Below are 19,058 nucleotides of genomic sequence, written 5' to 3' on the forward strand. Positions count from 1 at the left end.
ACACAGGACAAGAAAGACACAGACAGAGACCAGAAAAAAGGAATTAAAATCACACTGAGTGTGGCAGTGGTTGGCCGACCATAGAAACAAAAAAGGAAAATCCAACCACCAAAAAACACACTAAAAACCCTAGTCTAAAATCGTAGTCCAAAGGCCAGACTTAACACAAAAAAAGGACAAACACTTAGATCAAGCGATAAAAACCCCCTGCACGAGTAAAACTCAAAACTAAATCTGCCATCACAATATCATCTGATAAAAGTGCAGGAAGCGTATCAGGCAGTGTAAACGTCTGCCTGAGCAGAGTTAACAACGGACAGTCCAACAAGATGTGGACCACCGTCAAAGATGACACGCAGCAACATAAACGTGGGTCCTCGTGGTGCAATAAATAGCTGTGTATTATCCAGGTGTGACCAATGCGCTGCTGGCAGAGGACAACAGAGTCCTTGCAAGAGACCCGCAAGGAGGAGTGCCACGCATCGGTAGCCTCCTTGAGGGCCCGAATTTTTTCGGGTAAAGGAAGGGTGCACCATTCTTTACCCCAGGTGCGAAGTACCTTCTGCTGCAAAACTGACCTGAGGTCACTCTCCGAAAGGCCAGTCTCCAAGGCTGGTGCACCAACAGCCTGTTTGGCCAGTGTGTCAACACGTTCATTTCCCGGGATGCCGGCATGACCTGGGGTCCACACAAAGACCACAGAGCGGCCGCAATGGGCTAGAGTATGGAGGGACTCCCGGATAGCCATAACCAAACGAGAGCGAGGGAAACACTGGTCGATAGCTCGTAAACTGCTCAGGGAGTCACTACAGATAAAGAAGGACTCACCTGAGCAGGAACGGAAATACTCTAGGGTGCGAGAGATGGCGACCAGCTCGGCAGTGAAAACACTGCAGCCAGCCAGCAATGAGTGTTGTTCATAACGATCCCCTAGACTAAGAGCATAACTGACACGACCAGCAACCATCGAACCGTCAGCACAGACAACGTCAGAGCCTAGAAACGTGACAAGAATTGAAAGAAAGTGGTGGCGGAGGGCCTCAGGAGGGACTGAGTCCTTCGGGCCCTGCGCCAAATCGAGCCGAATGCATGGGCGGGGCACACACCACGGGGGTATACGCAGAGGGGCCTGGAAAAGAGGTGGAAGATGGAAAACCTCAAGCCCAGAGAGAAGAGCTCTGATGTAAACCGCGATAGTACACCCTGACCGGAGCTGCCGTTCCGGAAGATGGATGACCAATTAAGGGAACAGGAGACGATAATTGGGATGCCCGGGCAAGCTACAAACGTGTGTAGCAGAAGCGCCCAGTAATCATTGGAGCCGGAACTGCAATGGAGGGACACCTGCCTCCACAAGTATGCTGTTGACAGGGCTTGTCCGGAAAGCTCCAGGGCGACTCGGGTCCCGCTGCGAAGGATGGGGTCAAGCAACTGCAATGCGAAAGGTGATGCCGAACCATAAGCCAGGCTGCAATAATCTAGACGGGACTGAATTAACACCTGGTACAGCCGTAGAAGGGTAGACCGATAGGCACCCCAGCTGGTGTGACTCAAGCAATGAAGAGCGTTAAGATGCCGCCAGCACGTCTGTTTAAGGTGCCGAATATGAGGGAGCCAAAGTCAACCGGGTATCAGAAACCAATCCCAAAAACCGATGCATCCCCACCACAGCAAGAGGTTCGCCATCAAGATAAAGCCGTGGCTCAGGGTGAACAGTGCGTCGCCGGCAGAAATGCATAATACAGGTCTTGGCAGCCGAAAACTGGAAGGCGTGCACTACAGTCCAAGACTGCGCCTCATGGATGGCGCCCTGCAGCTGCCGTTCAGCAGCTGCAATGCCAGTGGAGCTAAAGTATAGGCAGAAGTTCTCAGCATACAAGGAAGCTGAGACAGACGTTCCCACCGCCACAATGAGCCCATTAATTGAAATTAAAAAGAGGCAGCCACTTAAGACCTTGTGGTACCCCATTCTCCTGAACTCGCGAGGAACTATGGGAGGCTGCAACTTTCATGCGGAAGGAATGAAGAGACAGAAAATTTTGTATGAAAATCGGGAGCGGACCACAACCATGAAGCATAGAGAGGATGTGATGTCACCATGTCATATCCTATGTCCAAAGAGCCGGCGACCAGATGCTGACAGCGGGCAAAGGCCATACGGCTGGCAGACTCCAGGCACACCAGATTATCGGTGGCAGAGCAGCACTTATGGAACCCAACCTGAGATGGCACCAGAAGGCCCCGAGACTTAAGTAGCCAACTCAACTTCAGGCTCACCATGCGTTCGAGCAACTTGCAAAGAACGTTGATGAGACTAATGGGGCAGTAGCTGGCCATCTCCAGTGGGTTCTTGCCAGGTTTCAACATGGGGATTACTATGTTTTTCTGCCATTGCGAAGGGAACTCATCTCAACCCAGATACAGTTGAAAAGGTCTAGGAGGTGTCGCTGGCAGTCCACCGAGAGGTCTTTTGAGCGTCTGACAGTGGATGCGATCTGGTCCGGGAGCTGTATCAGGGCAAGTAGCTAGGGCACTTTGGAATTCATAATCACTGAATGGAGAACTGTATGATTCAGGGTGGCACGTGTGAAATGAAAGGCTCCATTGTTCCAACCGCTCTTTCAGGGAGCGGAAGGCCAGTGGGTGACTCGCAGAAACGGAACTCTGAGCAAAATGCTCTGCTAAGCGGTTTGCAATTGTGTCAGAGTCAGTACAGACAGCTCTGTTCAGTGAAAGCACAGGTACACTGACGAGGGTCCGATAGCCATAGAGTCGCCTAATCTTGGCCCAAACCTGCAATGAAGAGGTATGGAGGCCAATGGTGGAGACATACCTTTCCCAGCACTCCTGCTTGCATTGGCAAATGAGAGCTGACTGTATGTGGTGCAACGAATGGAGCTGTAACAGGAGTGACAGTGGCAGCATAAGATGACGTCATGCGCTTGGGATGAAGCCGTTCAAATTTTCATTTAGCCTCAGTGTAGGTCAGTCGGTCCAGGCTCTTGTAGTCCATTATTTTCCACTCCTTCTGTAGAATCTTACAGTCCGGCAAGCAAGGGGGATGGTGCTCTTCGCAGTTGACACAGATGGGAGGCGGGGCACATGGAGTATTGGGATGGGATGGACAACCACAATCGCAACATATGAGGCTGGAAGCACAGTGGGAAGACATATGGCCGAACTTCCAACACTTGAAGCACCACATTGGGGGAGGGATATATGGCTTGAAGTCACAGCGGTAGACCATCATCTTCACCTTCTCGGGTAATGTGTCACCCTCGAAGGCCAAGATGAAGGCACTGGTGGAAACCTGATTATCCCTCGGACCCTGGTGGATGCACCAGACGAAATGGACACCTCGTTGCTCTAAGTTGGCGCGCAGCTCGTCATCGAACTTTAAAAGATGGTCCCTGTGGAAGATAATGCACTGGACCATATTTAAGCTTTTATGGGGTGTGATAGCAACAGAAACACCCCCCAGCTTCTTACAAGTGAGTAATGCCAGTGACTGGGCAGAGGATGCTGTTTTTATCAAGACTGACCCGGACCGCATTTTTGACAAGCCCTCCACCTCCCCAAACTTATCCTCTAAATGCTCTACGAAGAACTGAGGCTTCATGGACACAAAGGATTCCCCATCAGCTCTCGTACAGACTAGATACCAGGGCAAATACGTCTTGCTGTCATTCATAGCCTTCCGTTCCTCTCATGGTGTGGTGTGGCCAGGGAGGGGAACGATTTGGGGTCATACATGTTTGCATTAAAGTGAGCCCTTGAACGCTTAGAGACTGCTAGTGGTTGGCCACCAGCAAGAGAAGATGTGCCATGCTACACTGCGTGTCATCCACCCAGATGCCACCTACTTCGACCAAGGGGCCTCCCCATGGGTGCCACCCAGCCACAAGGGCCACCTGGCAGGATGCCCATTGCTGGGAGTCCTGATGCCCCAGGGAGATAGGCAACTACACCTTGGCATACATGGGGAGTTAATGGCGCAGGCATCAGTAAAGAGATCCCTGTGTTGTCAGGGGACTACGACCAACAGGGTACATGGCGGCCCCACCACAACGGACTAACTACCATGCTGAATATTAGGTAGCAAGTGGTCCATGGTCGTCGTCAGCGAAGAAAGCGACACTGCAGACTGCAGGACAGAAATCGCACTCAGGAATGTATCCTCGCCCAAGGGGTGGAGAGTGAGCGGGACAGCAATGCAACGATGAATAAGCTGGCTAAAGGTCTCAATGCACGATGGACACAATACACCAAGTAAGGCGCCCTTCCCCAATTGGCTCGATCTTCGGAATAATTTTGAGATATGGTGGTCAAACCAAAGAGCGGACCATCACATAAGGGCCGAAACATTTGAGACTCCTTTTAGTCGCCTCTTATGACAGGCAGGAATACCGCGGGCCTATTCTAACCCACGAATCCACAGGGGGAGACAAAATAGTTAAAACAGAAGAAAAGCTCTAGGGCTTGAAGGGGTTCCCATCAGATTCTATACTGAATTTGTGGCCAAGACAATCCTTCTTTCAATTATAAACTACCTTATATCCCTCACACTAAGTGAGGTGGCACAGTGGTTAGCAGACTGGACTCTACATTTGTGAGTATGACGTTTCAAACCTGCGTCCGGCCATCCTGATTTAGGTTTTCCACGATTTCCTTAACTGCTTCAGGAAAATGCCTTGATGGTTCCTTTGAAAGAGCATGGCCAACATCCTTCCCTAATCCAATGGGACTGATGAACTCTCTGTTTGGTCCCTTCCGCAAATCAACCAACCAACCAATCCCTCACACCCATTTACAAGAAGGATAGCCGAAGTGATCCACAAAACGAGTAAAATATCCTTCACATACATCCATTGTAGAATCTTAGAACATATTCTGAGCTCAAGCACAATGAGATATCTCCAACACATTCACTCCTCCACGTGTTGGCACAGAGTCCAAAAATGTAGATCAGGTGAGTGGCCACTCGAACCTTTCCTACCTAACGTACCGAAAGCCACATATCAAGACAGTAGGGTAGATGCAGTATTTCTCAATTTCCAAAAAGTATTTGACTCAGCAACACAGTACACGCATTATCCAAAGTGTATTTCTATCGGGTGTCAAGTGAAATTTGTGATTGGATTGAGGATTTTTTTGGTAGGGAGAACTTGGCAAGTAATCTTAGATGACTAGTCACTGGCACATGTTTAAGTAACTTTGGGTGTGCCACGAGAAGGGTGTTGGGATCCTTGTTGTTCATGTCATGTGTTAATAGTATCCTCAGACTTTTCGTAGATGATACAGTTATCCAAAATGTTGCACTGTCTGAAATAATCCATCAGATCTTGATAAGGTTTCAAAGAAGTGCAAAGGTTGGCAACTTACTTTAAATGTCAAGGAAAAAAGCAGTGCACTTCACAAAATGGAGACACGTAGTACTATATGCCTGTAACACCAATGAGTTACAGTTGCAATCTGTCAACTCATACAAATAGGCTACCCAGGCGTGCCGACCCATATGGCATTTGAAATTGAACAGGCACATAGTCTTCATAAGTAACACACATGGCAAATTGTGCTTCATTGGTAGAAACTAGGGAAGTGCAGTCAGTCTACAAAGGAGAGTGCTTACAAAATATTTGTGCGACACATCCTAAAATATTGCCAAAGTCCATGGGAACCATTGCAAATGGGACTATCACAGGATATTGATTGGATACAATGAAGTGCAACATGAATGGTCATGGGTCTGTTCGACCCAGGGGACAGTGCCATGCAGATGCTGAAAGAAAGTAACTGACAGATCCCTGAAGACAGACAAAATATCCCACATAAAGCTCCTGTGAAAGGTTTTAGAAGAACCGTAATTGACGAATCTAGGAACATATTACAACCCTCCATGTATCACTCCCATAGGAATCGCGAAGATAAAATTAGACTTATTACAGCACAGACATTTAAACAATCATTCTTCCTGTGATTCGTGTATGATTAGAGTGGGAAGTACCCTCTGCCATACACTTCAGGGTGGTTTGTAGAGTGTACTTTTGTAGAGTAACACTTGTCACTATCAGCTGGAGTAACCTTGGGCCACTTTTCCATCTTCTTTCAGATTTTAAGACCTGATTAGTTGATAGAATGTTGGTAAACTGCATCATATAGCTTCATATTTATTTATTCGTTTTTAATGTCAGGTATAACTAAGTCAATGCAGTGTTATATTGTAGGATCCATTTGTGGCAGCAATATATTTGGAGGAATTGTTACTACAATTCCTTACACTGACTTGAGGCGACCTTGTCCCTTATGTTCAAACCTATCAACAGTAAGTTAAAAACACATTGAACCTAAGTTAAGCAAAACAAAAATAAGATATTTAATATATCAAGTTCAATGAACCATTTATTTCTACAAATTTAGATAACTAACTAAATTGTACTGGAAATATGACGAAGAAACATACTGATTATTTTATTTTTATTACAGCAATTGTTTCAAACCAAAACATATCTCAACTGTCAACAAAACTGACTAAACAAAGCTGTCCAATTTGGAACATTTAACACAGAAGTAACCTACTGGAAGGAACACTTTGAAACACCAATAGGGTTTTCAAAAACAAAAGTTAGAGGCATTCATTACACTGATTACATTAAAAATATCGTGCTGTTTAACTAATTTCTTCATCCACCATGCAAGTTTTACTGCCAGGTTTGTTTAATAATCGAGATACTGAAGAGGGTCATTTTAATTATTTCTGGGGCTTAGATGGATCGTTACGCGTAAAGCAAGCAGATCACGTACACAACGAATTCTGTAGTACAATGAATGACATATGGACAAAACGAAGCAAGGCAATTTATCACGACAGAGATGGTTCTATTACCGAAATTTACATTTCGAATCACAGGAAATCTTGAACAGATTCGGTAAATTTCCCCCTCTGTTACAAAAGCAAAATGATCCTTTCGTTTGGTGATCAGACGCCGCACGATCGAGGATTCACGCTTCGTATTCTAATTCAATATTTATTTGAACGGCAATTAACTATCTTCCAGCCTGTTCGCAAAACCCATCGCTCACAATTTATGAACATCGTTAGCATGACATAGGAAACCGTACAAAAACTGAAAGAAAATGAGCAATTTATAACACAATAAAACAACCAATCCGAAAAAAATTACCACTAGAGACATATATACTCACACAGGGCACCTGCCACTTCACCGTCACACCACAACACTGCCGCACAGCAATAAACAAACGCTTCACTGTCTGGACTCCACGCCGTGTTCACAGGCGTCAGGCGTCTAAACTCTAAGAGGACGCCAAGTTCACCCAACCTGGATATGATGTGACGTCTTTATGACGTATATACGCTTTAGTCGATTAACACACCTATCGACTTTTACGAACGTTCGAGATTCTAAACTGTCGTCAGCTAGTGGCTTGTTTTGACACGTGCGATTCTGAAAACAGCTCAGTGTGGTAGCGTATATGTATTTCGCCAAAACAAAAGAGCTGGATATTAATAGAAATATTCCTGACCGTGGCCTTGAAAACACCACGTAAAAAAGTGATGTCTTCTTATGTCCCGACCAGATTAGATTGTGTGATTGTTGATTGAATGCTTACGCCGAAAATAATATTTATTTATTATCAACATTTTAGTATGGTTTCATAAAATTGGTCTTGTAAGTACATATTAGATTGTAGCAGCATACTCTTGCTGACTTTTTTTTCTTAATTTATATAGCTGAAAGAGAACTCGAGCAAGTTTGTTAGTTAAGTAATTTATATGTCCATCCCAAGATAGTCTTTTATTAACCATGATTCCAAGTAATTTTACACTCGGACAGGTGCCTTAGTGTCCAGTAATGACTGATGTGTAGAATGATTGAATTTCGAACTTAAAAAGAAAAATATGAGGCATTGTTGAAGAAAAATCGTCGACCGGAGATGATATACGAGGGGAAGTGGATTTCTCAATGTAATCTTAACCAAAGGTTAGTGTCTAGTACTGACTGACGTATGAAATGATTGAATGCAGTGTCAAAGCATTCCATGGTGGTAAGCTTTTCTCTCATTAGTCTCTCGAATGCTGAACACATAATTAGAGACGAGCAAACGAAAAACAACGCACAGGACACAAACACAGTACAATACACGATTTAAACGCAAAACACATTTAAACGAATGGCACAGAGCACAGCGCTACCCTGTCACAATCTCTCGAAAGTTACAAAAGTCGAATAGTCGATATACGGTTTCCATCGTTTTCGATGTAGCGTGAATGCACCATAATGACGTCACATCGTATCCAAGTCCGGTGAACTTAGCATCCTCCAATACGGAGTGACAAAGAAATTCCAACTCCTGCTTATTTTATAGTCTGATCTATGAATGACGGCTGTTCGTGCAGGTGGACGGGGATTGCACTGTTTGCCGCTTTCAAGCGACGATTGGCGTAAGCGCATACACGTGCGCTGCGCTAGAAAAAACCGTGTCTGCTGCAAATTATGATTCTCACTTGACTGTGCGAATTTGTTGCTTATCTCTACCATCGACCGTGACAACTCGCAAGAAATGGAATAAAAGTTTACTGAATAACTACTGTCGCGTTTAATGCTCACGATGGCAACCACTTTCACAGCAGAGATCTGAGAACAGTACTGAACGATTATTGGTTGTCGGAGAATGCGTGACGTAGATGCGCAGAACAGGCTTGACCCCAACTACAGTGAAAAAATCTTGCAATGAAAGGTTCCCTTCCTAGTTCCGCCACACAGTTTCGACCTAAATTCTGTAGAACTGGTCTGGAATCTTGGAAAGAATAAGATCTGTAGTTGTAATGCATAGAGTATCTCGCTCACTAACCCGAAAAAATAAAGGCTGATGCTTCTGCTGTTAACAAATGTGTCACCTATCCTGAAGCAAGTCTTTTTCTTTTAATTTTTTCACCCATCCGTGCGCGAACCCGTGTGCTTCTGTTTGGCATTCCCGCGCGTTAACCTTTTTTTTTTTTTTTAATCTCATTTTGTTCGTTTTCGTTCGTTGTATCTACTCGGGGCGGACGGCGCAAGACACCCGTTTCAGTTCGTCGTTGACCCATTAACTCGGTACTTTTATTATACAGGGTAGCTAACCCTCTGACCGAACAAGCTTTTTTTTTTTTAATCTCATTTTGTTCGCTTTTGGTCGTTGCATCTGCTCGGTGCGGACGTCGTAGGACATCCGTTTAAGTTCTTGTTGATCGATTAATTCAGTTTTTTTATTACAGAGAGTTAATTTGGAGTTGGAACAGCTGCTTGGGTCGGGTGCGGAGGCTCATATTGGTGTGGTTCCTGTTGATTCTCTCAGTAGGTGGGACTATACCAGGCACGGCCTACATCTCAACAGGAAAGGGAAGGGTAAACTGGCTGGGGTAATAGCAGGAACTTTAAGGTGGGGAGGCACTGCCATGAATGGTAAAATACCATTGGTTACAGGTGTTGGAGCAGCACCTTTCTTAGGATAGGTAAGACAGAAAGATGTCAAGTTCTACGAGAGGTCAGGATTGAAACAAATCTTCAGTTTAGGAAAGAAATTAAGCAACACAATTCTAGTACATTGGATCACCAATCATAGGTGTCAATTATAAATTTTCACCAGTCACCAGAAATTTTATCTCCACCAAGTTGTATCTCAGTCCTAGGTAATTGCTTTGATGAATTAAAGTCACCCAACCCAGTTGACATAACCTGCCTCTCTGAACACCATGTGACCACTGGTATAGGAACTAGGCCTAAGCACAATGAGAAACTCAGACAGGAGAGTACTGTAAATGTCAGAATAAGGAAAGGTTCTCATAAAAGTATAATTAAAAATAATTAAGGTATATTTCATCAAAATATTGGGAGTTTAAAGAATAAAATAGATGAGCTTCTGGTTTGTTTAGAAGATTTAGAAGCTGAGGATGAAATAGATATACTACGTCTGTCTGAGCATCACATTGTTACTGATATGGATAAGGTAAATGTTAGTGGATAGAAGCTCTCTGCACATGTAATTAGAGAAAATATGGAAAAAGGAGGAGTTGCCTTATATGTCAAAAGTTATCATTGTGCAAAAAGTATAGAGACAAAAAAGATTTGTGTAGAGAAACATATAGAAGCATGTGCCTGTGAGCTTAAATTAAATAAAGGCACATTTATAATTGTAACTGTATATAGGTCCCCATCAGGAAATTTTCATCTATTTCTGAAAATTTTGGACTCCTTGTTTTGCTATCTGTCAGACAGGGGGAAGCAAATTATTATTTGTGGGGACTTCAATGTAGATTCTCTGAAAGAGGGTAATAGGAAAAATGACCTTGAAGTACTACTCGGTTCTTTCAATTTGACACCCGTTATTGATTTTCCTACTTGGGTGGTAAATGATAGCAGCTCACTGATAGATAACTTCTTTATAGACCAAGATAAGTTTAACCAGATAAATTCTCAGCCTGTTGAGAATGGTCTTTCTGATCATGATGCACAGCTAGTTACAATATATGACATAGCTCCATTCAGCAGTACTAAACAGTCCTCCAAAGTAGTACGTTCAGTCAATGATTTAACAATTGCAAATTTCAGGGAAAGCCTACAGCACTTAGACTGGGTTGAGGTGTACCGTGAACCAGATGCCAATTTAAAATATAATTTATTTCATGACACTTTTGTAAATGCATTTGAAAACTGCTTCCCCAAGAAAATAGGTAAATATACTCGATAGAAACCATGTAACAAACCATGGCTTGCTAAGGGTATAAAAATATCTTGTAACCGGAAAAGGGAAATGTATCTGACAGCAAGAAAGAGTAGTGACCCAGAAACTATCAAACATTATAAAAACTACTGTGCTATATTAAGAAAAGTTATTAAAAATCCAGAAGTATGTGTATCATGTCTGAAATCAGCAACTCTGATAATAAAATTAAAACAATTTGGAATATTATTATAAGAGAAACAGGTCAACCAAGAGCAAAGGAAGACAGTATTACCATCAAATTGAATGAAAACTTTACGAACAAAGAGCCAGAAGTTGAAAATATTTTTAATAATCATTTTCTAAATGTTGTGGATATAGTAGGATCCAGGTGTTCATTACAAGATGCTAGGCTGTTAATGGAAGAGGCCATACCTATGCAATTTGATACAATTGAAATCTCACCCACTTCTCCCTCTGAAATTAGGAAAATAATAAACTTGCTTAAAAGCAAAAACTCACATGGAATTGATGGCATTTCCAGCAAAATACTAAAAGCTTGTTCTCAACAGATAAGATTCTCAGCCACCTGTGTAATAGCTCTCTGGAACAGGACATTTTCTCTGATAGACTGAAATATGCTATTGTTATTCCTTTGCATAAAAAAGGGGATAGATCTGATGTCAACAATTACCGTCCAATCTCCCTTCTAACAGCTTTATCCAAAATTTTTGAGAAAGTAGTGTATTCAAGAGTAGTTTCACATATCTGTAAAAATGAAGCACTAACAAAATGTCAGTTTTCACCAATCAAATTCTGAATGATCTGAATAACCGAACACCACCCATTGGGATTTTTTGTGATCTCTCAAAGGCTTTTGATTGTGTAAATCACGAAATTCTGCTAGACAAGCTCAAGTATTGTGGCATGAGTGAACAGTGCACGTTTGGTTTAATTCGTATGTAACTGGAAGAGTGCAGAAAGTCGAAATAAGCAGTTCTCATAATATGCAAAGATCAGTACATTCCTCAAACTGGGGAACTATCAAGAATGGGGTTCCACAAGTGTCAGTCTTGAGTCCTTTGTTGTTCTTAATATATATTAATGACTTGCCATTCTATATTCATGAAGAGGCAAAGTTAGTTCTCTTTGCTGATGATACAAGTATAGTAATAACACCTGAGAAACAAGAATTAACTGATGAAATTGTCAATACTGTCTTTCAGAAAATTACTAAATGGTTCCTTGTAAACGGACTCTCACTGAATTTTGATAAGACACAGTACATACACTTCCGTACAGTGAATGGTATGACGCCATTAATAAATATAGACCTTAATCAGAAGCATATAGCTAAGGTAGAATATTCCAAATTTTTAGGTATGTCCATTGATGAGAGATTAAATTGGAAGAAACACATTGATGATCTGCTGAAACGTTTGAGTTCAGCTATTTATGCAATAAGGGTCATTGCAAATTTTGGTGATAAACTTCTTAGTAAATTAGCTTACTACGCCTATTTTCACTCACTGCTTGCATATGGCATCATATTTTGGGGTAATTCATCACAGAGGAATAAAGTATTTATTGCACAAAAGCGTGTAATCAGAATAATAGCTAGAGTCCACCCAAGATCATCCTGCAGACATTTATTTAAGGATCTAGGGATATTCACAGTAGCTTCTCAGTATATATACTCTCTTATGAAATTTGTTATTAACAACCAAATCCAATTCAAAAGTAATAGCAGTGTGCATAACTACAATACTAGGAGAAAGGATGATCTTCACTATTCAAGGTTAAATCCAACTTTGGCACAGAAAGGGGTGAATTATACTGCCACTACAGTCTTTGGTCACTTACCAAATAGTATCAAAAGTCTAACAGATGACCAACAGGTATTTAAGAAGAAATTAAAAGAATTTCTGAATGACAACTCCTTCTACTCCATAGAGGAATTTTTAGATATAAATTAAGAAAAAAAAACAAAAAAATTATAAAAAACAAAAAAATAAAAACGTTGTCATATTAACTTAATAATGTTGTTAAATTAACTTAATTATGTCATGTATTGGAAAATTTGACTCGTTCCACATCATTACGAAATATTGTATTCATCATCTATGGAACTAGTATTAATCTAATCTAATCTAATGTAATCTAATCTGACTGAACACACTGAGCTACAGTGCTGGCATGTCCAGAGCGCTTTTTTTTATTGTTCTCATTTTGTTTGTTGCATTTGTTCAGTGCAGATGTCCCAGGACACCCGTTCAAGGTCAGTGTTGAGCCATTGACTCAGTTATTTGTTACTAGAGATGGGGAAACTGAAACGCCTAACTGTTTCAAAACAAATGAAACAGTACAATGTAATGTTTCGAAACGCTGTTTCGAAACTGTGAAGTAGTTTGTGTTTTGTAATTGTATAGGCCTTCACATTACATCATCTTGAGTGTCTACTGTATAAATATTGTCATAAAAACACAAATGAGGTGCGAGACCGCCAATCATATCGCAGAAAGTATGAAACTTTCACTTAGGTGCCTTTGCTGTTCCATATTTCCAGTAGCAGCAAATGCGCTGCTTTCGTGTCATATGACTATCATACTTTCCAATTGGCTGAGGTCAGACTTAATATGTTTGGCATAACAGATTTTGCCAAACTCGTTTCCCTGTATTCTAGTGTATAATTTTGATAGGTTTTATGAGTGATAATCTGTATGTGCTCTTAAAAGTGCATATCATGAGATATAATTTATTGAGATAACATCCTGGAAGCGAGGTACTGAATTAACATTTATGAGCGTGCCACTCACACTTTTACTACTCGCAATTAAATTTTCCGTTGTTTGTCACCCAGAACAGGATGCAAAGTGACTGATGCACACAGATCAAAAAATTACCGTAACACACTGGAGGATATAGCACAATGGTCAAGTATGGCAGTTTCTCATCAAACATTCACAAGTTAGCTGGCTACATCTCATAGTGACTACACTTGATAGAATTGTAAAACATTTCAAGGTAACTGAAATGCAGAGATAGGTATGTTTCTTTGAAGTATAAAATCCAGACGAAAATTTAAAACAATTCCTACAGTGTAATGCCTTTGTGATACCTGTATCATGGCAGATCTGCCTCTACACCACTTATAGTTCTTGGTAAGAAGTTTGTTTGAGGTACAGGAACATGGAGTTCCCTGAAGTACTCACAGCAAGCAGATGTATTGCCATTTTATTATAAACTTCCCCTGGAAATCAGAGATGAAATTACGTTGTTGTTGAAATGCAATTTTTATCACAGTATCTGAACGCCAAAAACAAAAGTATCGAAGTACCATTGTTGATTTGCCTGAGAATTATTTATCACACACAAGTATCAAGATGCCTATAGCGTAATAACCAAACATAGCAGATTTACAAAAATATCCGCACAAACATATACATACACAAATCGGATAATTATTCTCAAACACATAAAAGAATAAATACCATACTCAAAAAAAATTAAACTCAATGAATGGTGAGCAAAAACGTGTCTTCTGTGGGCAACGAATTTGAGAAAAATGTTCTTGTAAGGTAGCTACATGCACAGTTTAGTGGACTAAACAAAATACAACCAAATATAAATTCAATGCACTCTGTCCTGCGAAGAACAAAATCAATTGAAATTTTACTGTTTCATTTCTGAGTAGATCTGCTGTACCTATTCTAAGTTGTAGTTTAGAAATATAATTTTTTTATACTTTTTTGGTTGAAAGACGGGATTGTCTGTCTGTTATTGTTTGTCTCTGCTTTGAAAATATGCGCTCATATGGAACAGAGGTGGCCATAATACAAAGACGTCGTTTCATTATTTCAAACAGTGTAGGAAACAACACATGATTTTCTTTCCACGACAGCAATGGATCTTGTGATCCGTGTATCAGTGGCATCTTCATATATTTATCAAGCTCGACTATACTTGCAGCACGTGGATTGTCTACACTTTGGATCAAGCCACCTACAGCTTGGTCAAAATCTTGCCAAATGTTGCCACTGCTAGAGGTGAATGTGCTCACCTCAACTGGTTTGGCTGGTGGTGGATTTTCTGTAGAACACCGAGTGGGTACCTGTCGTATTGCACAGCACTTGTCAATTATGGCAGCTTTTGTTTCTTTTAATTGATGCCCAGTTTTTTGAAAACCATGCTCCCTGAAGCGAGGATCCAATAATGTTGCTTCATAAGCAATTGCTTTATCTGTAAACTTTCCGTCCTCATGTTTAGCAATTACTGTATTAGTGGCTTCATTGTTGTGATCTGAGTTTTTCAGTCTCAGACAATGACTTTGTAAACCTTTGCTTAATAAGACAACTTTTGACAAGTTTACATTTCTTTCAGTGCTAATTTCTGTTGTAACTTGTTCAAAAGAAGATGGTATTTCACAAGATTTTTCAATAACTGACCAGTCTTCATTTGACAGTTTTGTTTGTGAATCCACACTGAGGATGACGAGGGTGCTTTGCGAAGAGTCATTGATTTTCAAAAGCCTGTCAAACATTTCATTTGTGGAATTCCATCTCATAGGGATATCTTGTTTCGGTGTTAAAATAGGGAAGCCCATTTGCTTCTGAATATTGTGTAATTTCTCAAGTGCTTGAGGACTTCTTTTGAAAAATTCCACTATTGACTTCAGTTTTTCCCTTGTGTCTGTAATTGGTTCAAGGCCTGCTTGCACAATTAAATTCAGTGAATGTGCAAAACAAGGTACATCCCACCTTTTGCACATCATCACTGCCTTCATCATATTAGGTGCATTATCTATAGTGCAAGCTACAATTTTGTTGTTAATACCCCTAGTTGAAGTCACAGTTTGTAATTCACTGGAAATGTTTTCTGCTGTATGTTTGTCATGGAATTTAAAACTAGATAACAAATATGACTTCAGATTGCAGTTTTCATCAATGAAGTGAGCAGTCACTGCAATATAATTCTCATTTTTCACAGATGTCAATCCATCAGTTGTAATGCAGATGTAGGATGCAGCTTGCACTGCAGATCTTACTCGCACTAGTGTACTGTCGAACACTTGAGAGAGTAAATTGTGGGAGAGTGTTTTTCTACTTGGTGGTACATAGTTTTCATTTAATAAATAAGTCATTTTTCTAAACTTTACACTCTCAACTACATTAAATGGAAGGTATTCTTTAACAACAAGGCTTAAAATCTGTTCGTCTATTTTGGCTCGTTTGGATGAATGCACTGGTCTTGATGCAAATCCAGTAGTCTTAGTTTGTCTACCATACCTAACCATACTGAACTGGTGGAAGTGCTGGATATTTCTTGCACACATTGTTCATCTTGACGCACAGGCACTGAAATAGCAGATTCCTGAACAGTTGCTGTGGAAACTGAACTGGTTTCGTCACTGCCCAGATTCATGAAAACTGATTTCGAACGAGTTTCACTTAAATCAACTGTTGGATGCTTATGTTGCAAGTGTCTGTTTAAGCAAGAAGTTTAACTACCTTTAAATGACAACACTACTGAGCACAAGTTACATTTAATTTTCTCAGGATTTATCTTCATAAAATAATCCCACACCGGGCATTGTAATGCCATAGCTGAAGACAGCAGAACCAACACGAACAATACTGGAGGCGGGAACAAACTACAGAAACAACTGATACGCGCTCTGGGATTCCCACATTTCGTTAGTATGGATAATATATACCCAGCCTGATAATATCCATGCACACAAAAGAAATCATTCTGGAGAATAGGCACATTGACTATAGACCCACAAATAAAGCCATATAATTCGAATAAATAACAAAATATAAGAGAAAAAATTTTGTCCCTGAAGGTGTTTCGAATCATTACTATAAATCCACCATGTTTCCCAGCCCTTCCCGTTCACCATTGCATCATCAATGATCCGTCAATCACATTGCTTGAAAGTACATCCAATTTATGTGTATGTCCATAAAAACTGCCACTCTACGCCTTTTTTAATTCAAAATGTTGTAGGTTTACTTGCGTTTTTTGATATGATTACTGTACATCAACAGAGAAGGATATGTTATAGGAGATGTGTAATTTAACTGAATGTTTTGCACACTTTTATTATTATGAATGCGAATAGTGTGCTTTATTTTATTGTTTGTTAGTGTTTATAAAGCATATATTACGCCATTTCGGAATAGAGTCAATTAGAAACGAAGCTTTATTTTCGGAAATCTTAAGCTTCATGCTGTTGCGTGTCAAAAAGATTTCGACACTCTTGAAAGAGGTCGATAAAGTAGTATATTAAACGTATTTTCGTATCTGTGCCATGCGCGAATCTCGTCCGAGACAAAGCGAAATGAAACATCACTGTTTCGATACAATTAGTCTGTTCCAAGCACAAGTGGACTGAAACAGCGTTATTTTGAAACAACGATACAGATTTTGTGGCTGGCAAGAGATCGATTCTGGTACTGTTATCCGACACAGAGCGGAATGAAACACCACTGTTTCGAAACAGTGAAACAGCCGTTTCGAAACACTGAAACAGTTCCACGTATCGATACACTGTATCGACACATAGAAACAGTGACCAAGTCTATTTGTTACAAAGGGGAGCTAACCCTCTGACCGAACACGCTGAGCTGCCGTGCCGGCGTGTTTCGACGTAAACCGTTACCTTAGCGATTTGAGTGTCAGTTTTGCTCCTATTATATTCAAGTAGCTTTTCTGTTGGTTTCCCAAGGCAGAAGGAACCTCCTTCCAGATCTTTCCACCACATAAAAAACTTCAGTGAGTACTGCCTGGGTATTGAACGCAGGACCTTCACATTACTAGTCAAAAACTGTCGTTGGTACGCTACGACGTCATTAAGGATATTTGGGCATTGTAATTATGTACTAAAGTATTACAATATGGATCAAGACCATCACATACAAAAAATGGTGTGTGATAACTATTGGAGAAGAAATACTTTGAGGGGCAAGGGAACTAAAAATATAACAAAACCACTCGGAATAGATTCAAGCAAAGGATCGGCATTATCACTCGCGACGAATCAACATTCACAGATATGAAAAATAACTACGTCACCAGAGAAGATAGGTTAACTGTGGTTTTCACGGATACTGCAAGTGAAGAGTCGTTAGCAGCGACTAAAGCTAGCGGTAGCTTGGAGCTAGAGCCATCTATCGGTAGGTCAGGTAGTTGAGCATCCCTCATTTCGCTAGCTTTAGACGCCTGTTGCCGGTGTTCTCGCACAGGTATTCATACTTGACAATTTGTGCAGACCTCCGACCCCCGCTAAGGTCTTTGATGCTTGTTTGTTCCACAGAGCTCGCACCAAAGTAGTTACAGAAACATTGCCCATGGTTAGAACCTGTGGAGATGCTTAACTCTTTCATGGACAAGGGTATGAGGCAAATTTCTACCCTTACTGCACAAAACTTTTATTTGTTGAACAAATTTATAAAAATTTGGTTAAAAGTAATATAATTTGATTATAATAAAACCATTAATAGAAATTGTGATGTATTTCAAAAGAATCTTTCGAAAACAATGCTGGTACATTATGTGTACCACCACCCCTCAAGTTACATCGCAGTATTGGATGCAGGATCTGTTCTTGCAGAAATAGAGGAACCTGCAACTCGTAACACTTTAAGCAGTGTGGTAGTCTTGGAAGCAAGACTAGTTTTTTCCTAAGCAGAGAGGTACCTAGGCACACACAACACATCCATTCGGTTCTTATCTGCTTTTCCTTGGTGCTGCAATTTGCACATCTTCGTTGTGTAGTTCTTTGCGACTAGTGTGCTGAACTTTCTGTTCTCAAACTTTTGCGCACATGAGCTTTCTTTTTGCTAATTTCTACTAGATTGCTCAGGCGCCTGCCTCTGTACCTTGAAGCAACCAAGGCGTTGCTCACAAGACTTCTGGAGACTTCCCTCTGAAAAATCTTCGTCCTTATTGTTTCAAGCTTCAGTCTCTTGTAAAGCACAAAGGCATTCATGGCATTTGCGTCAATAAAGTACCAGAAGATACGAGGCCACCATTTTATGCTCTTCCTATCAATTTCATATGTTGATTTCCTTTGATCAAATTTATCCACATAGTTCATATTCTCATTGTATTCAACTAACAGTAGGCAGGCAGACAGCTTTGTTGCAGTTCCATTCTTTTCTTTCCACTGTACTTCTGTTGTGGTTCTTAGATCATGAAAGCTTGACAACAAATACACTGTTCTTTTCTTCTTCCATTTTACAATACACAACCCAGTGTCATTTGTAGCCCAGTCGTATTCATCATGTTTCAATTCTTTGTCTTGTTACAGCTTAAGCAGATTCTTTCTTGAT

General features: G+C 40.9%; 2 protein-coding genes across 4 annotated transcripts in view; both read right to left on the reverse strand.

The window, feature by feature from the left end:
* Positions 1–7,341, reverse strand: part of LOC124781594 (integrator complex subunit 1) — a 269,211-nt gene extending 261,870 nt beyond the window's left edge. For 2 of the 3 annotated variants that reach the window (XM_047253875.1, XM_047253873.1), the window contains exon 1: positions 7,204–7,341. The gene's annotated coding sequence lies outside the window, so the exon portion shown is untranslated. The remainder of the gene's footprint in view (positions 1–7,203) is intronic. The other variant, XM_047253874.1, reaches the window with a different exon arrangement.
* A 7,120-nt stretch (positions 7,342–14,461) lies between these two features.
* Positions 14,462–15,862, reverse strand: LOC124779304 (E3 SUMO-protein ligase ZBED1-like). Its single transcript, XM_047253702.1, has one exon. It carries the CDS (start codon positions 15,860–15,862, stop codon positions 14,462–14,464), a length of 1,401 nt encoding a protein of 466 aa, XP_047109658.1.
* Between the last annotated feature and the right edge of the window lie 3,196 nt (positions 15,863–19,058).

Source organism: Schistocerca piceifrons, chromosome 1, assembly GCF_021461385.2.
Source record: "Schistocerca piceifrons isolate TAMUIC-IGC-003096 chromosome 1, iqSchPice1.1, whole genome shotgun sequence".
In the NCBI taxonomy this organism is placed as follows: domain Eukaryota; kingdom Metazoa; phylum Arthropoda; class Insecta; order Orthoptera; family Acrididae; genus Schistocerca; species Schistocerca piceifrons.

What these genes read in the sequence shown, in the direction of transcription:
- LOC124779304 (XM_047253702.1), bottom strand. Translation starts at nt 15,862, where the DNA reads ATGACTTATTTATTAAATGAAAACTATGTACCACCAAGTAGAAAAACA.